This window comes from Marmota monax, unplaced genomic scaffold, assembly GCF_021218885.2.
Source record: "Marmota monax isolate L192 unplaced genomic scaffold, Marmota_monax_Labrador192_F-V1.1 WCK01_AAM20220418_F8-fsc00275, whole genome shotgun sequence".
In the NCBI taxonomy this organism is placed as follows: Eukaryota; Metazoa; Chordata; class Mammalia; order Rodentia; family Sciuridae; genus Marmota; species Marmota monax.
The window spans coordinates 438047-456782 of NW_026691942.1; the positions used below are offsets into that span (position 1 = coordinate 438047).

The following is an 18736-nucleotide window of genomic DNA, read 5'->3' on the forward strand; positions in this document are numbered from 1 at the left end:
TCAGAGGACCCTGGCCACAGGGTTCACTCAGCCTGGGTTCACTCCTGGACACTGGGCACCAGACCCACCACAGTAAGAACCAGAGAGAGCCCTGCCCTCGTGGGGTTCACTCCAGGGGAGCTGGAGGGGCACAGGGTGAGGTCCCGGTTTCCTCTCAGAACGACTCCCCATCACCTACACCGATTCTGGACTCTTCAGGTCCAGCACCTCCTAGAACATGTTTGCAGGTAGGGAGGAGGGAAAGCCGGAACCGAGACCCACATTAAGCCTAGGGCCTTAAGAGCCGCTCGCCTGCTGGGGAGCGGAGGGGAAGCCGACCCCCAGACCCAGCCACCTGTTGGGGGGCAGGGACTTCAAGCTGGGAAGCTGACTGAGCAGGGGTCCCCCGGGACATCAGAGCAGGCGCAGAACTTGTACACAGAAGCCCCACAGGAGACCTACACTCCCTGCTGAAGACAGAGTCACAGTGACAAAGCCAAGTCCTCATAACCACACAGGAAATGAACTCCCTGGGGGGACTACGATGCCATGGGCACGCACTGTAGAGACCCAGGATCAGGAGACAAGAAAAGATCGAAACTACAAAATAGATAGGTTAAAGTTGATTCAGAAGATAAAAGAAGGCATCAAACCCATAATAAAAGCAGAAGACAACAGGAAACAAGAACAGATAGATCTGAAAAAAAATTAAACATGACACTTTTTTCTAGAAATTAACAACATAATGATCAAGAAGGGCATCTAACACTTGAATTTTATAACAGATTAGACACAGAGCAAAGGGGGTTTGGGAGATAATGGAGGGAATGACCCTCAGGGTAGCCCTAGAGATGAAGAGGTGCGGGGAGGGAGAGCCAGAGATGGAGGGCGAGGGTCCACCACCTGTCTGGTCAGGAACTGCACCGGACTGCTCACTGTGCCCAGGTGTCTGGTGTCTGCTACCTCAGTGGACCTTCTGAGAGCCCCCGAAGTGCACACTGAGATTACTCCACTGGATGGCAGAGGAAACTGGGCCCAAGGTCAGGCCCGAGGGACTGGAACGTGGCAGAGGAGCCCAGGCGTGAGCAGAGTGGGACTGACCATGGACAGCAAGTCACCTGTCCGCCTCCAGCTCCTCCAGGCTCCATCCCCCACAGGTTCGGGGGCTCCGTCCCCTGGCTCAGGTTTGTGTTGGCGACAGTAAGGAGTTCAGCGAGTACCCGTGGGGGCCGTGCCTGGGGGGCAGGTGTCAGTGGGCTGTCTTTCCACAGAAGAGCAGGAAGGGGCGTCTGAGTGCCCGGCACTGGCCACCCTGCCGTGAGCCCTGGGACCTTGCCTGCCACGCTGTCGGCCTGCCCAGCCCTCCTCTGGACAGCACCCACTTCGTGCCAACAGAACACACTTTCCAGCCATGGCCGGGTTCCGCGTGGCCCAGCTGCGGCCTCTCGCAGGAAGACTGGCCGTTCCGACTTTTCCCCGATGGGTGCACCAGCGCCCTTGGCCCTCATCAGCCTGGTCCACTCCCAGACACTGGACACCACTGCTCCTCCCGGAAGGACCGGAACCTGAAACACTCCTACCTGCTTGAGCAGGGGCAGGGACAGGCAGCCATGTCTGCCCTCCCACCACGGGCTGGCCCTCCCAGCACCTGTCCTCTCTGTCCGGGGACACGGACAGCTCCTGGGAGCCCAGGACTGACTTTCTCTCGCCCTCATTGGCTGCTGAAGACAGCGAGCTGGCCACTGGAGGCCAGGATGCCCGCAGCCGGAGCGTCGGCACCAACAGCACCATGACACTGTGTCTGCCAGGCCCCGGGTGATCTCGGAGCACCCCACCAGCACCGGCGTGCCCACACTCTGCCCCTCTGCTGCCGGGCACTCCAGCCCGCCCGCGTGCGCTTCTCTGGGGCACAGGGCCTCTGCTGAGGAGCGCGGCGGCCAATTAGGCGGCTCTGCTTTCAGGAGCCCAAGGCCCAGGGCTGGTGAAGAGGAGATGTCCCCACAGAAGCAGCCACTCTTTAAGTGGCTCCACAAGGACGTTTCCACCACGCGGCCAGGACACTCATAAGTCAGCGCTACTTCACAGTTAATTATCTTTAATGGCAAGTGCTGTGAAATCTGAAATCTCAGACGCAAGGGCATAGATTGGTTTCAGTCCCTGCTGACTTACGAGTGGCCACATACCTCTCCTGAGGGGAACCAGTCTGCTGCTCTGGAGCAGTTCGTCAGCTGCCCCGAGGCCGGGAGGGTGGCCAGCCTCCCTCCCTCCCTCACTGACAGCCTGCCCAGGAGCCAGCCTAGCCGGGCTGGACACAGGTGTCGGGGGACTTACATCACACCATGAAGCACCGTGCTCATGTCTTTCCCCAAATATCTCTTTAAATAATGAGACTCAAGTATGTCCCCCGACCCCCGGGAGCCACGATTTCAGGGACCGCTCGTCCTCACCACTTCAGCAGTATGACACACTGGGAAGAAAGGCTCGTCTTCTGGTACCTTCTCTGCCTGGCTTATCTGTGACTGATCTTTCCTGGGAACACACCATTACGACGCCGACGGTGACCTGCGACAATGCCAACTTTGCCACCACCTCCCATTGGCATCTCCAGCCAAAGGGGGCCAATCGCCGGCCACCCTTTATCCCCGGCCTAGTGAGTCCAAGCACCGCTCACACTTGCTCCCCAGACGCCGCCAGACGCGACCCACGCTGCCCACCAGAAGTGAGGATGCGCCCCACTGGACTCACCGGCCCGACTCCACTGTGAAGGATCCTCAGTCCAGAAGCCTTCTCCAGCTGGTCCTTGTTGTCAGCTGTTAGGAGAGATCAAGAGCAGAGGGGTTAGCCTAGGGAAGGGTCCTGGGGCACACAGCCGAGCAGTCTCCTGTCCTGACAAGTCCCAGGTGGCTGCCGGGGGCCTGAGGGGGAGATTCCCCAGGCCCCCATCCCGCTGCGCTGCCCTGGCGAGCCCTGCCCGGGAGGGGTGGCTGTCAGAAGCCGTCTACTAGGAATCCACAGGACGGTCAGGGCTTGATGAAACTGTATGGAGTCCTGCTTTGAAAACCAGAGTCTTTTTAAAAATGAGGTAGTGTTATCAATCATGCCATCGCTGGGGACAGTGTTCCAGTAGCTAGCATCGCGTCACCTGCAGGCAGGGCTGCAAGTGTGCCCCCCACCCCCGTCACAACGCAGAGCCACCCTGTTCCCTCCTCAGGGCCCAGCGAGAAGCAAGCAGATGGCCCTGAGGCAAGCCCCCCCCGGCCCCTGCCTGGCTCTGACGAGGACGACTTCCAGGGATGGGCCACCTCACTGCCACGCCAGAGGACACGAGCTGTGGACACAATCAGCCGAGGCAAACAGAAACGCCGTTACCCCAGGGCTGCAGCAGACCACTGCCCCACAGCAGCGGGGGCCAGGGCACTGCCCTTGTGCCCCACTCTGCAGAAGTCCTCTCTGACAAAGTCCCTGTCACTCTGGAAATGGAAACTAGAAAAAGAGGGAACTCTTCTGGAAACCCCATGAGTGGCCGGGCGGCCGGGAAGGGGCAGTCCCCTTCACTCTGTGACACTCCCGCCCGAGTCCTGGTGGGGAAGCCACCTTCAGAGCCACACACTGCCACCCAGCTGCAGCCCTTCCCTGGGGCTGCCACCATCTAGGACAAAGTTTCCCCTTGAACAAATGGATGTCATTGTTTCCCCCACAGGTAATCTCCCAGGCTCTGGAGGACCGAGGCCGGCGTGGAAGTGGCTGGGTTGGAGCAGAAAGGCTCTGGGACGGGAGCGGCACCAGGGCGGGGGGCACCGTGGATGGAAGGGAGGACTCCTTAAGGCACACACGGCCACCAGTTTATCGGCCTCCTGCAACAAAGGAGGCATTGCCACTCAATGGCAAGCTATTTGGGGTGGGATAATAGTGAACTCTTAAATAGGCTTAGGAAGAGAAAGTGCATAAAAATGAATTAAAACACCCCGGTGTCGCCACAGAGCAGGGTCAGATTTCAGAGCCAGCCCAACAGCCAGGTGGGATGATCCAGTCGGGGCGCCCTTCTACTGGAGGCCAGGTGTCGAGTGCTCGCAGGCCCCGTCTGAGCAGGAGGAGGGTGGTGGGCGGGGTGGCTGGGGCTTGGTGTGTTCCGATAAAACTTCATACAGAAGAGCCAGAGGGCAGGGAGTCCAGAGGACACTGTCACTGCTTCTGAAGGGTGGGATGGCCTCAACCCTGCCTGGAAGCCGATCTAGACTGAGAGGCAGCTGCAGGAAGTGGCCGCTGCGGCCGTCAGACCCTGTCACAGATCTGGTGCTCTGGGGGACTTCAGGGGCTCCTTAACCTGCTATCCTAAGATTCCCTTTGGGCGTGTGTGCAAGAGTGCTTTTTGATAAATTAGTCTGAGATGATTCACTCAGTACACAGAATAACCCGAGGGATCGCAAAGCACCCTTAGGGTTTCATTGGCAGTGTGGGACCTGACCGCCAGACTGGACCTCTTGGAGCTGAGGAACAGGGACACTGAGCCACATTCCTGACACGGGCTCCCAGGTGGCCAGGAGACCTGCAGGGCAGAGTCTGTACCACCTGCCCGTTTCCAGGCCAGGGCCTGCATCGGTGCTCAAATGCTTGGGTCCTTTTCCAACAGGCCCAGACGCATGTCTCTTGGTGCTTGTGGCATGTCTGCAGACCGCCCTGACCGCCCCTCAACTTAGTTTGGTCAAAACCACCAGCAGTGCCGCAGACAACCTGACCGGGCGCTTGAGCACTATTGTTCTTAAAATACCAATGAGTTTCAAGTCAGGGGAGGGACTGGTTTGCTTCCAAAGTAATTCAAGGCTCAACTCTAAATAAAAATTGGAATAATAAAGTCCATACCACCAGTGAAAGGCTGGCAGTCACTAGAAGTCCTCCTTACCTAGCCCCCAGAATCACCTGGACCGCGGGTTTCAGCAGGTGCTTTGGAAACAGAACACCCACGTTCTACAGCAGTGCACCGAGACTCAGGCGGGTCTCTATGCCCTAGGATCTGGCCATTGTGACCCGTGGTCTTCCCCTCACCAGGACCAGTGGCCAGCAGTCACGAACAGCGTCCCCAGTGGTCTCCTGGCATGTGTGACCACTTAGGAAAATCAGGAAGCATAAGACTCTTCCCTGAGGAGCAAGAGCTGAATGCACATGACAGGGTGTCACTGAGACCTGAATGCAGCACCCAGGGAGCCCTTTGTCAGAATAAAAGGAGAAGGCTGCAGGTGGGAAGTCCTGGGCCACCGGGGGCTCCGTGGCACTGTGAAAACACAGTGAGGGGGACACAGGTGGAGGTGGGATGGTCCCAGGTGGTGGTGGGGTGAGGCCGTTTGGTAATGGCAGGATGGACCTGGCGAGGGCAGCCTATTACCTGGGAAATCAAAGTCAGCCATTGGGGATCCCCTCATTCAACCAGCGTCCCCAGGATACCATGAATAGCTCCGCCCCGCCCCCTGAGTGCCCACTCGGGTGTGTGGCTGGGAGGGAGGCGCTGTCTTGGGAGCAGCAGGGCCCTCCCCTGGCTGCGGCTGCCCTTGTACTCTGCTCTGTGTCCTGTGCCCCACATGCTCAGGGGAGGCTGCAGCCTGGAGCTCCCCCCCACCTCTGCACCCGTCAGGGCCTCTGGGTGCTTGTGTGTCATACTGCTGGCCAACTGGCCTTCTGTTTCCAGCCTTAGAAGGACACAAGCCCACTAGAGCTGCAGTGTCTAAAAGACCGACCAGAACAATTCCAGGGGAGGAGAAGTTTATTTGGGGCTCACGGTTTCAGAGGTCTCAGTTCACAGACAGAGACTCGGTTCCTCAGGGCTCAAGGTGAGGCTAAATATCATGGAGGAAGAATCCGGCAGAGGGAGGCGGCTCACGTGACGACCAGAAAGCCGAGAGAAACTGCACTCGCCCGATGCACACACCCAGTCACCCCGAGGTCCTCCTCCAGCCATAACACCTGCGCAGTGACCACCCAGGTAATCCCGCCAGGGGATTAATTCTGTGATTGGGTAAGACTCACAACCTAATCGGTCCTCCTCTGCACCTTCTTGCACTGTCTCGAGGGACACCTCACATCCAAACCCAACAGCTGCTGTTTCCAAAACCTCCACAAGAGCAGAGCCTCCTCCTCCTTTCTACCAGTGAGTTTCCCTCTGATGCTCTAAAGTCGCATATAAAGCCACCCAGAAGCTCCCCTGGCAGAGGCCCTGACACAGGGCACCCAGGCTCCTCCTGAGAAGTCGCCAGCCACACCCACTGCCATTTCGAAGGTCCACAGAGGGAGCCTTCACACTGCCTCAGTTTCCCTTATGAAACCCCAACACTTGCTTGATGAGTGGCTGGAAGCTTAGGTAGGGCCCAGGCTCCTAGCACGGCCAATGACGATCAGTGTGTCTTTGGGACTGCAGCTGCCAGATGTACCCCTGTGGAGAGCAGGCTGTGCCTGCCCTAGTGACTCCATGGTGTGTAGAACAGCAGTCCTCAGGCTGTGCCTGCCCTAGTGACTCCATGGTGTGTAGAACAGCAGTCCTCAGGCTGTGCCTGCCCTAGTGACTCCATGGTGTGCAGGACAGCAGTCCTCAGGCTGTACCTGCCCTAGTGACTCCATGGTGTGCAGGACAGCAGTCCTCAGGCTGTGCCTGCCCTAGTGACTCCATGGTGTACAGAACAGCAGTCCTCAGGCTGTGCCTGCCCTAGTGACTCCATGGTGTGTAGGACAGCAGTCCTCAGGCTGCGCCTGCCCTAGTGACTCCATGGTGTACAGAACAGCAGTCCTCAGGCTGTGCCTGTCTTGGGGGACTCCATGGTGTACAGAACAGCAGTCCTCAGGCTGTGCCTGTCTTGGGGGACTCCATGGTGTACAGAACAGCAGCTCTCAGGCTGTGCTTGCTCAAAGTGATTCCATTTCATAAAGCAGTAGTCTGTCTTAGCTATTCCCTTTTTAGTCCTAGTGCCAAGGTATAATGATTTTACACCTTGTTTGTACAAGTAAACAACCGCCATCTGCCCAACACAATCATAAGGCACAAACTAATCGTGCTATTAAACGTAGCCACCTGTGATCTTATCAAATCAAATTGGAAGTGCATGGATGCATGGGCTTATCAAACCCATATCTGAAAAACCAGGCTCATGAGCTCATCCAACAAGTCAGACTGCTGAATGAAGTCACCCCCTCACCTAAGGCCCATGAAAGGCAGATCCCCAATACGGGATGTGGAGGTACCCTGAGGACATCATCTGGTCCTCATCATGAGCCTGGGAAATTCACCACAGTGGACCTACCTCCAGTTTGCAGCTCAGCGCAGCTTCTCCTGCCCATGATGGTGATTCCCAGCCTCCTCCAGGGTGCACCTCAGCCGATGGCTCCTGCTGACCTCTGGAACTGCTGCCTGTCCTCCACACCCTTCGCCTGACAAGTTGGTTAAGCCCCTATCTGGCCCTGACAGCGAAGTGGCATTCTTTCTGCTCAGCCCCCTGAGCCCGTCAGCTGCTTTGATCCTTCCTACTGTAACCTACAGGTACCATCCCAGAAAGTGCCACCTGTGGCTGGGTGGTACAGACACTTTAGCTATCAGAATAAAAGAACCTGTGGCTGCCCGGCTCTGCACTACCTGGTGACCTGCCAGTACCTGGTGACCTGCAGCTGCTGGGAGGGGTGCACCTGTGCGTTTACTGTTGCTCCAGAGTCTGCCACTGTGGAAAGACAGCATGGATGGCGTAGGCTGAGGCATGGCCTGCTCTCCCGTACGGCAGCCAGGCGTGCAAATCACAGAAGGTGCTGTTGCTCACTGCTCTAAAATGCCAGCAATGGAGCTGGGTGCGGTGGTGCGTGCCTCTGATCCCACGGCTCGGGAGGCTGAGGCAGGAGGACTGTGAGTTCAAAACCAGCCTCAGCAAAAGTGGGGCACTAAGCAACTCAGTGAGACTCTGCCTCTAATAAAATACAAAATAGGGCTGGGGATGTGGCTCAGTGGTCGAGTGCCCCTGAGTGCGAGCCCATGTACCCCCTCCCCTCAAAAGCAGTAATGGCAGGGCTCTGTGCGTGCACAGGCTTCCCCAGACCACACGCCGGCAGGGCATCCCTCTGCCTTCCGCCGTGAGCACCGCAGCCTCCTTGGCCGCCCTCCTCCACGTAGGCCGAGTGCCCCTGTGCCCCGGCCCCCTTGGCCCTTTCCTTGGGGTGCTGCCTCTGCTCCTAGCTGCTCCCTCAGCCTGGCCGCGGGGCACTCTGTGAACACTCTGCTGGTCCTGGCTGTCACCGCCAGCCCCTGTCAGGTTAGCCAGATGCAGCATGGCTGACGACGGCCCCCTCCAACGGCCCCTCACTCGCTCACCCACTGGCTCACTCAGGCATGGCCTGTGCCAGGCACCGGGGCCCTGGTGGGGTGAACAGGTCTCCTTGTCACTGGGGTGATTTCCGCCATCTGTCTGCGGGCTGTCCTGGGGGGGTCTGCCCTGGCACGTGTGGTCTTGTGTGCCCAGTGTCCCCCTGGAAGAGTCCATGGGAGTCACTGGGTGTGCCCCGCCTGTCTTTAGGCGTGCAGGTCAGATGCAGCAGCTGCCCATGGCACTTAGGCTTCTCTCGTGACCTGAGCCCGCCTTGCTCCCAGGGATCCCATCTGGGCCTATTAAAACTCACCTGGCAATGCCGGGCACCCAGATGCGGGGCACTGACCGCAAGCCCTCTAATTAACCAGCCAACAAGCAGAGACCGCAGTGGGCCCAGGAGCAGGTCTGTGGTGGAGCAGCTGGCTCCTGGCGGGGGTCTACCCAGCAGGGCTTCCCTCTGACCACAGTTCTCCCTCCTGCTCTAGGGCAGCAGCAGCAGCCAGACGTCAGGTCCTGGTGACCTGGCCAGCACCACCGGTGGCTTTCCCAGAGGAAGTGGGAGGTTTGACCTGACACTCTGCTGCCTGAGGCCACGTGCCCCATGACAGTTCACCCTGGGCTGCGATGGCCCCAGCACCCAACGCCCTGGTTCACGTCAGGACATGTCATGTTCTTCAGAAAGCCCAGCAGTGCCCAGAAGAGATGCCGGGAGGACGGTCCCCAGTGGACACCCCAGACTCCAAAGCCTGCTGGCCTGCTCCTCCCTGGAGAAGCCTGGAGCTGGTGCCCGTCCCACGCCACCTGCAGTCCCCCTGCCTGTGGAGGAGGGTGCTGGCCGTGGCCTACTGCCGCCCTGGCGCCAGCTGCCTCCTGTCGTGCCCCTTGCTGTGTTTCTCGACGTGGAAATCCCTCACCAGGAGGCGACGTGACTCTCCTGGTGTGTGAATGCTGCACAGCTGGCCCGGGCAGCGCGGCCTTCTGTGCTTCCCGTCCTCTGCCTCTCCCTTGGAGCTGGACTAGTCCTACGGGAAGAGGAGCGGGAGTGCCCGGCCGCCCGGGGGTCTGCCCCTGCCCTCCTTGGCAGGCCCTGCTCCTGCGGTGAGGCCGGAGGGTGTTCAGGTCGGGCGGCCCTCACTCCCGTCCCCGAGCTCCGAGACAAGGCTGCGTTTTTGAAGTCTCTCTGGGGCATTTTGAGGAGGGACAAGGAGGGGAAGCCTTGCCCAGCCAGATGTTCCTTGAGGTGCAGGTTATTTCTCAGTCAAGCACTGGACTCTGGGGCCCTTGAGAGCTGGCCAGCGGCCAGGAGGAGACGAGGGGGAGGCTGCCTCGCTGGAGGCAGAGAGCAACGAGAAAGGCATTTTTTTTTTATCTTTCTGGGAGACAAAAAGGGTTTCCAAACACAAAAAAGAAGCCCTTTAAAATTAAATTCACTAGATGAAGGATATGCAAATCACCTGAAGAAGCGGAACCCATAATGTACTCAACACTCTGCAATAGCCTATTTAATTAGTATTTTAATTTATCAGAATAATTCTTTGCACTTGACAATTTATGCAGCATTCCATATAATTAAGCACGTAGCGACAGCAGAGTGATTTCCTCCTCTCTTTATCCCGCTATTCTAACCTGCGAGAATGTGCAGAAGTCTCTTCTGTGATCTAAATCACAATGGGGCGACCTGATGGCTTTGCTCCACGAGAAAGCCGAGCAGAGAGGCATGGGTGGGCCTGTCACCTGGGGACCCTGGCTGGGCTCTGGGTGGCACGGTTGGTGTCCCCTCCAGGGTGGAGCACGGCTCCTGCTCAGCGGGGAGGGATCCGTCCTGCACACATGTGGGCCCAGCTGCCACTCAAGCAGTGGGTGAGGGGTCTGTGTCTACCTGGCCCTGCCTTGAACCCATGGGCCCCCACCCTGAGGGCCCCCTGACTCAAAGTGGCCCAGCGACGTCAGGCTCCCTTGCTGTCCAGGCTCCTTAGGGACTCACCCTGTGCGTGACCCTCCTCTTCCAGTAGCCCCACCTCTCAAGTTTCCACCAGCACCACCGGCAGAGACCTGGCCTTCCAGACCTGGGCACATTCCATACCCAAACTGTGTCAGCTACTGGAGGAGGAAGTGCGGTTCTCCAGACTTCTCAGCCTCCAGGCCCCACCTGCCCCAGGGCCTGTGTCCTGCTGCCTGCTCCTGGTCCTCGCTGGGACCCAGGCCTGCACAGGACCCGCACCTCGGGGGAGCAGCCTCCTGCTCTCTTCTCCAAGGCTGGCCCCCGCTCCCCACTGGTCCTGCTCTTCTGAACCCTCATCTCCCTGTGGCAAGAGGCCCCTTGGGAAATCACCCATTTCGTCTTTCCCATCTGGGGAATGCTGATTTTCCCAGCCGCAGTGAGACGCCCTCCACTGCGCCTCCACTCCCTGGGCAGCACACTTGGTCACTGTGCCCTGCGTCCAGCTGCTGCTTCCCAGACAGAGCCGCATGGGACATAGTGTGGGTGCCCCAGGCACGTGTGGGCGGGCAGGCTGTCCTGGCTGCTGGGCTCTTTGTACTTGGGAATCCTGCCCCTCTGACGGGGTCCGCCCTGAGGTCCCCAGGCACAGCCTGCGCAGGCCTCCACCCACACAGCGAATGGAAAAGCAGATGGTGCACAAGCAATGAAGTTTTCTCTTGTCTTGTCCTCTGAAGCCACCTTCCGCAGCAGTTCTTCAGGTCTGTGTCTTGGTCACTGGTTTCCTCTTCAGCCATGTCAGATCTGCTCTGAACTCGTCTCTCAAGTTAAAGTTTTCAATATGTTTCATATTTTAGAAATTCTACTCTTTCAAAACTTTTGGTCATTTTTAAGACTTCTGCTCTTTAGGTTGTACTGAGTTTCCACTCACATTTTTGTGACTACATTAATCTGCGTGGATTGAAGTTCTAGGTCCAAGGGTTGTGATCCCCGACGTTCTCTTTCAGCTGACTTGCTCATGGTGCCTTGGGCGCTTTTAGGTTCTTTATTGTGGTCCACAGTTCTTGGAATTTTACCTGCGGGAATCCTTAGAGGTCAGAGATGAGAATCTGTGTTTCCTTCTTCCAGCATCTGGAGCCCTGATGGCGGACGTGGGAACAGGTTTCTGTTTGTTTTGGTTTCGGTGCTGCGAATCCAACCCTGAGCCACGTCCCCAGCCTTGCTTCTTTTTATTTTGAGACAGGGCCTCACTAAGTTGCTGAGCTGGACTTGAACTTCTCGATCCTCCTGTCTCAGCCTTTGGGTCCCTGAGACACAGGCCTGTGCCACCATGTCCAGCCTGGGAACATTCTTTCCTGAACTCTGTGCCCCCCAGTGGTGTGAGGCTGGACTGCTTCCCGTGGGCCAGCTCCCTCCCACCCCCAGGCAGTGACGGAACAAGGCAGCCCCCTTCTGGGCTCAGGGCAGCTGTGGGGTCTGCCTTCTGTGCACTGTCCTCCTCAGGTCCAGCTCCGGGGCCCTGGCTTTGTGTGGCAGAGCTCCATCAGCCCGGCCATGATGGACATGCCCAGCTCTTGCCTCCCACTCCTCACAGGCCACACGGTCACAAAGGCTGATGTTCAAGTGCACTGGGGTTTGGGAAATGCTCTCGGGATGAAGGTGGACATCAGCGGTCCCCGTGAGCCCCGAGGTTCCTGCTCTGGCTCAGTTTGGGACCTCCAGGATTTCCGTCACTGCTAGGTACCTGGTGTGCTTGGAAGCACGTCTCCCAGCATCTGGGACTGTTTCTGGACAAGGGTCAGTCAGTGCCTACCTCTTCCCGTGTCCGACAGCAACAGGACACCCAGGCAGCGTCCTGAAGAGTGTCTGTCCCACCCACTCTGCGCGGCACTCGTGGGAAAAGAACTGACTTCAGTTCAGTTGAGCAAAGCCTCACGAGAAGCTGACCCGAAGACAATCTGCTGACGCTGTGTGACACCGAGGGGGACAGCAAGCGCACCTGCTCATGGGCCTCTGTCCCAGGCTGTCGGCCGCCGACTGGGCCTCGGGTGGGACCCTGGACCAGAGGGCAGGACACTGCTCCTTGCACAGTGCGTGGCGTGCACACTGGTCTCTCCCTCGCCAGCCCTCAGCAGTGCCCTCCAGCCTCTGGCTCAGCTCTGCGAGGAGCAGCGCTCACCCAGGACAGCCTGGGCTCTGGAGGGCCGAGTCTGGGGTCAGCAGGGCACACCTGTGAGGCCAGGCTGGGTCCTTTGGGCCTCAGGCTCCTTTGTGGTGACCAGAACAGGAGCCTTCATTTGGAAACGCTCTCCTTTGATTATCTTCTGTTCACAGGACAGACCCGAGGCCAGACTGGACGCTGACGTGGGAGCGTGGAGGTGGTCACGGAGCTGCCCCGCTGAGGTGCAGGGCTCCCCGCCCTCGCCACACACGCCTGCCCAACACCACGACCCTCCTGGGGAGGACACAGGAGCCAGAGGTCAGCTGTTTCTGTGGTGCTGGGCTCTGGTCTCTCGCGCCCACTCTGACCTGGCCTGTCCAGGTCCTGTGTGAGGGATGCGGAGCACCCCGCAGCATCCCCCCAGGCACTCAGTAGGCAGAGAGTGGGGAAGGGCAAAGGTCGGTCCGCCAGCCCACGTCCCAGAGGGCCTGCAGCCTGCTCTCCAGTCCTCCTGTGAACAGCAAGACTGTCCCCCGATCCCCCTGGGGAGCCTGCGGGTGGCGAGCGTGGAGCCCAGCCACGGGGTGGTGACGATGGCAGGCTGTGAAAGCCACATCGGCTCCAATTTCCAAGTCATTTTTCAAATTATTTTAATTAGATATTGTTTCAATCTCACTTACATTAATTTAATATCTGATATCAACATTTCAGCTTCCAATTTGCTCAAATGATTTTTTCCAGTCTGCCTGGTTGCCTGCAGTAATTTAAAATGCAATGTTTATCTTCAGCAATTTTCAACGCCTGGGTCCTGGGCAAACCGCTATGTTTGATATAAGTGACAGGAGGGGAGGCCCAAGGCCTGCATCGCACTTAGGGACACGGAAGCCTGTCACCATGTCACTCATCTCTGGACCTCCAGTGCAGGAGCCCAAGGCCAGGGCTCCAGGCAGTACCCATCAAGATCCCCGTGAGTCTCAGCAAGCGCCCACGGTGGCCTTCCGAGTCAAAGGCAGATGGGAGTAAACAGAGACCTCGTGACACGTTTTCTGAGGTTTTACTGTAAGCCCCAAACTGCCCAAAGCCCACTCCCTCCTGGACACTGTCACAGTAGCTGCAGATGCTAAGTCTCCTTAGGCTTTGTCCCTTTCTCTGGCATCAGCATAGAGCCCGGGAAAGATACCCCTGTTACCAGGGCAGCATGAAGCCAACCGGCACCCGGAGGAGGCTGCAGCCCCAGGACAAGGGCTCAGACACACAGGCGGCTGCACCTGAGAGCTGGAGAGGGGACAGCCCTCCAGCCCCAGGGACAGCACGGGCCCAGAGTGGAGCCTGTCCACGGCAGAGACGCACGGTCAGGGCAGCAGGTGAGAGGAGGGGACAGAGACCAGGTGGAGCCAGTCCCTGGCAGAGATGCATGGTCAGGGCAGCAGGTGGGATAGGAGACAGAGACCAGGTGGAGCCAGTCCATGGCAGGGACTCGTGGTCAGGGCAGCAGGTGGGATAGGGGACAGAGACCAGAGACCAGGACAGAGACCAGCCAGTCCATGGCAGAGACGCATGGTCAAGGCAGAAGATGGGATAGGGGGACAGAGACCAGGTGAAGCCGTCCATGGCAGGGACTCGTGGTCAGGGCAGCAGGTGGGATAGGGGACAGAGACCAGGTGAAGCTGTCCATGGCAGGAACTTGTGGTCAGGGCAGCAGATGGGAGGCGGCGACAGAGACCAGAGACCAGGACAGAGACCAGCCTGTCCATGGCAGGGATGCATGGTCACAGCAGCAGGCGAAGTCAGGTGTGGAGGGCGGGCAACTCCATGACAGAACAACAAGCAGAGGCGATAGATGCCGACAGGTCAGACGTCCTGCAGGACAGCTGGCCCTGCAGCCACCGTGAGCCCCACAGGAAGCCCTGGGCCAGAGGAGCAGCACAGGGCACCAGGGGAGCTGCAGGAGGCGTGGGCACCAGGAAGGCAAGGTGCACTTTTAAGGAGATTCCTACTGTGGCGAAGAGGGCAACACGGGGTTTTAAACATGAGGACAAAGGAGGAGTATGCCTGGGTTCTCTTTGCCAAGAGATGACGCGGAACACTGCACTGACAGGTGCCCCTCCGGGGGGCACACACACCCCATGGCGAGCACCCGCTGCACCCAAGGCTGCCCCCCCCCGGCTCTTGGGCTCAGCATGGCTGACCCTCACGGGAGCCGCAGGAGGGTGCTCTGAACTGTCTCATCCTATCGTCCAGGGGGCGGGTTTACAGGTGGAGTAGCCCAGCCTCTCAAACGCCTGCGGACGGGGACGCTCAGAGCTGCACACAGAGAATCAGGCAGCGAGTGGCAAGCACTTCGGTCTGGACACCAAGCGACCCATCAGATGCTGCACCTCCAGAAGGCCTTTGTCGTCCCCCAGTCGCCAGCCGCGTGAGGCGAGTGCTCGAGTCCTCGTCCGACAAAACCAACCCCCCCCAAAACAAAGTCGGCAAAATCAGTGACCACAGGGAACAAAAGCCTTCGATGGACTGGACGGCAAAGATGACTCTCTTCAACATTCTCAGCATAAAACAGAAAGAGAAGCTGTATTTACAGAATACTTAGAAAGTCACGACAAGGAGGACGGGGAACTTGCACCGCAGGAGCCCAAGGATCCGCCAGGTGCTCTCGCAGGACGTGACCGGGCAGACCATCCAGGCACTCAGCCAAGGGGCGGGAGTGAGGTCAGCAGAAAAGAGACAGGCCTCGAGGGAAAGAACCGACACACAGATCAATGAATCGTAAAAGGGACGTGGGACTGGACAGCCCAAGAGCCTCTCTTAGTAGATCTGCTGTTGAGAAGAGTAGGACGTCTCAAATCTTCCACTGCCAGAAATTCACCACGAAAAGTGGACAAAGCCCCCGACACATGGCAATGCGAGCTGTATACCAACCACACCACTCACGTACCCGTGTGTGAGAAGCAGGAGCTCTCAAGGAACTGAACTATGAACAAAAAAACATAAATTACAAACTGGCCAGGGATGAAGACAGAAATCGGAATAGGCCACTGGGAAGGAATGAAAGGCTTTGGAGACACTTCCTTGGGAGAAGGGTGGCAGTCCCCACCCTCTGACACAGACGCTTTCTTTACCCCTCGGGGGAATGAATGGCACGCCCAGGAGCACCAGGTCCAGGGCCTATGATGGGGGTCATGGCCTGGCCCATGGTGGACCAGGACATGCCTGGTCAGTATCCATGGACACAGAGACACACGAGGGACCCAGATTTAGCAGAGGCTCTCCCAAGTTCTCCAAGGTCTGATGGGCCAGCCTGCTCCTCCCTTCCTTTCTATGTGAAGTTAAGATGCTGGAACATCCCAAACCACTTGGGGCAAGATGTGTTCTGTCCCTGTATTTTATGCTTTGACAGCTGATCATCAACCTCACAATAGAGCCACTGACCTTGGACAGAGAGCAAGCGGTATTTAACCAAGGAAGAACTGCCTTCCAACGAAATGGCGCCAGGGCCCCGGGCACCCATGTGCACAAGTCAATCTGCACAGACTACAGAAAAGATTCACAGCCAGACCCACCTAAACACAAACCAGACAGCTTCTAGAAGGGGTTGGGTGGCAACTGTTAGGCACAACACCAAAAGCACAGTCTACCAGAGAGAATGGATAAGCTGAGCTTCATTAGGATCAAAAATTCCTCTTCTGTGAAAGTGCAGTTAAGAGAAGGAAAGCACAGCCAGGGACTGGGAAGAAATATCTGCAAAGGGCGAATATGAAAAAGGACGACTATCCCCAATTCACAGAGAACACTAGACCAACAAGACTCAGAAACGGGCAAGAACGTGGCTCATGAGATATGGAAAGGTGCCCCACCATGTGTCCTGAGGAAGCCATGGCACACTCCCAGAATCCAGTCTCTGGTGAGGACACAGAGCTCCAGGAGTGCTCGGTGGCGCGGGAGGGAAGCGGAGAGGTGGGCCACTCTGGACAGGTTGGCAGTCCCCTCAAACTGAAGACACACTGACCATACAGTCCAGCAGCCATGGTCCTTGGTGTTCACCCAAGCCAGGGGACCTATTTATGTCCACACTGAAGCCTGCATTCAGACGTTAAAAGCAGCTTTTATTCACAATTGCCGACCCTCGAAGCAATGGAGCTCTCTCTCAAGGGACAAAGGAGAACTCTGTCTTTCTGTCAAGAAAAAGAGTTTTAAAATCCAGCAGTGGGTGCGGGGGATGTAAGAGGTCGTGCCCACAGGCTCCCCACAGAACAGGCTCCAGCTGCATTCACCCACCGAGTGGTTGCTGAACGTGGCCTACGTGACCAACAGACGGGAATCGGAGAAGAATCGTGCCCGTGCTGTCTGGCCGCACCACGTCAAGGTACAGTCCTCAATCCTGGGCCCCTCTGCTTGAGAGCCGGAAGGCGCCCATGGCAGATGGCACGGAAGGGCCCTGGAGCAGAGAGGCCGAGGTCAACCTGGGCACGGCCCGAAGGCTGGGCAGCTGCGGGGGCGGGGGCGTCATCCCCACAGCCCCTCACCGGGACCGCACAAGAGGACGGACGGCCACAGCACGGCAGCAGACATCAGAGAAGACCCTGGGCCCCGAGCCTGACCCTCGAGGAGCCACACTTGTTTCACTTTCAAGGGAAATGTCCCTGCCGAGCCTCTTAAGGGACATTCACAGGTTCTGCTGAAACTGAGCTGGGCTCCTCCTGCAGCCGTCTGCCTGGCTGTTTATGGAGGTGCTTCTGGACTGGCCCAGGGCTCCAGAGTCAGGGCAGCTCCCGGCTGCCAGCAAGCTGCCCCTGCTGTGGCAGCAGTTTCCTTCTTAAGCCAGAAAGATGAGGTGCAGAACCGGCCACCTGGGCAGGAAGCCTGCATTTGCTGGAGGCACCTACGTTTCCATCTTGCTTTGGTAGGTTGCTCTTCTAGAATCTTCCAGAGCCCTGAAAGTCTAAGTGCCCATATTTGCTGTATCCAGATCGTGGTCAGAACAGCACCTCCTGGGTTCCACCTGCTTGTGTTCCCATGGACCGCCTGGTCCTGTCCCTGGCTCTACTCTCCCACTTCCCCGCCTGCTGACAGGAAGCTGCCTGCGTCAGCCACTAGTGGGCACCAGGGGCCACGGGTGTGGCTTCTCAGTCCTCGGCCTGTGTCGGGTCACTCAGGGCCATGTTCATCGCAGACCCTGCTCAGGTCGCGTCAGTCTGCAGGTGGCTTTTCAACCCCCTCCCAGGGAAAGCCAGAGATGCTGGTCAGGGCCCCAGAGATACATGAGCACTTGTCACCATCCCGAGAACAGTCAGGAAAAAAAGGACCTCGAACCAATGAACACATCAAAGGGAAAAGCGGGCACCTGTCCAAAGCACTTTAGGTCAAAAGACATTTCCATAGATCCTTTCTCTAGCTGATTCTAAAACGTCTTCTTCTAGAGATGAGTCAACTATTTTCATAGAAAATATATTTTATGATTTTGTCATAATTTTCGATATATGCACTATAATCATGGAAAATTCGTAGTTTATTTAGCCCCTATATATGATGCATTTGAGTGCATTTGATTTACATATTGTGTCTCCATATCCACCACCTGCCTACCATCGACCTATCTTCCTACCTACCCATATCTTTTTGCCTGTCTATCTACCCACCTACCCTCTATCATCTATTATCTACCAATAAATCGCAGCCACAAGTGGAGCATGAAAAGTCATCTTTATTGAACGTATGATATGTGCCATGTTCTAGACTTTCATATATATCATATCAGATTCTGAGGTCATATGAAATGGTAACTGTGGGAAGAGGGGATTTTAGAGACCATTTAATTAAATCCTGTTTATGCTACAGAAATGGCAAATGTAGGCAGAGAGGGCCTCCCGTGGCCAGGTGGTTTCCAAGCCCCAGAGCAGAACTGCCCTGGGTCCCAGTTCTCCTAAGGACACTGGGTGCCCCATCCCCTAAACACCCTGGTGGCTGCACTTACTAATAAATACCGGCCCCAGGGGAGGAAACCCTCCCCCTGCCCTGACCTTGCTGGAGACCACAGGTTCTCATGCTGTGGTAAGAGCTGCAGGTTTGCTCCTGGAACTCTGGCTCCAGGGATCTTGCACCAGCTGTGGTGTGAGGCAAAGCCTCAGAGACAAACCACAGAGGCTTCTGAGGCTGAAGGGCCTGTGGGAGGAGAGGCAGGCAGGGAGGTAGGGGCTTCCAGGAACTCCAAGCCTGAGGGCAGGGTTCCACTGCTGGTGGCGAGGTTCAGTGGAGGTGGTGGGATTCCAGCAGAGATGGCAGGGGGCCTAGGGGAGGTGGCAGGGTTCCAGTGGAGGTGGCAGGATTCTA

The 18736-nt window shown here is 57.5% G+C and overlaps 1 protein-coding gene across 3 annotated transcripts in view; it reads right to left on the bottom strand.

Moving 5' to 3' along the window:
- Positions 1-18736, bottom strand: part of Ptprn2 (protein tyrosine phosphatase receptor type N2) — a 769678-nt gene that overhangs the window by 261756 nt on the left and 489186 nt on the right. For all 3 annotated transcript variants that reach the window (XM_046427071.2, XM_058574871.1, XM_058575062.1), the window contains one exon: positions 2725-2789. In XM_046427071.2, coding sequence (XP_046283027.1) covers positions 2725-2789 — 65 coding nt within the window. The remainder of the gene's footprint in view (positions 1-2724; positions 2790-18736) is intronic.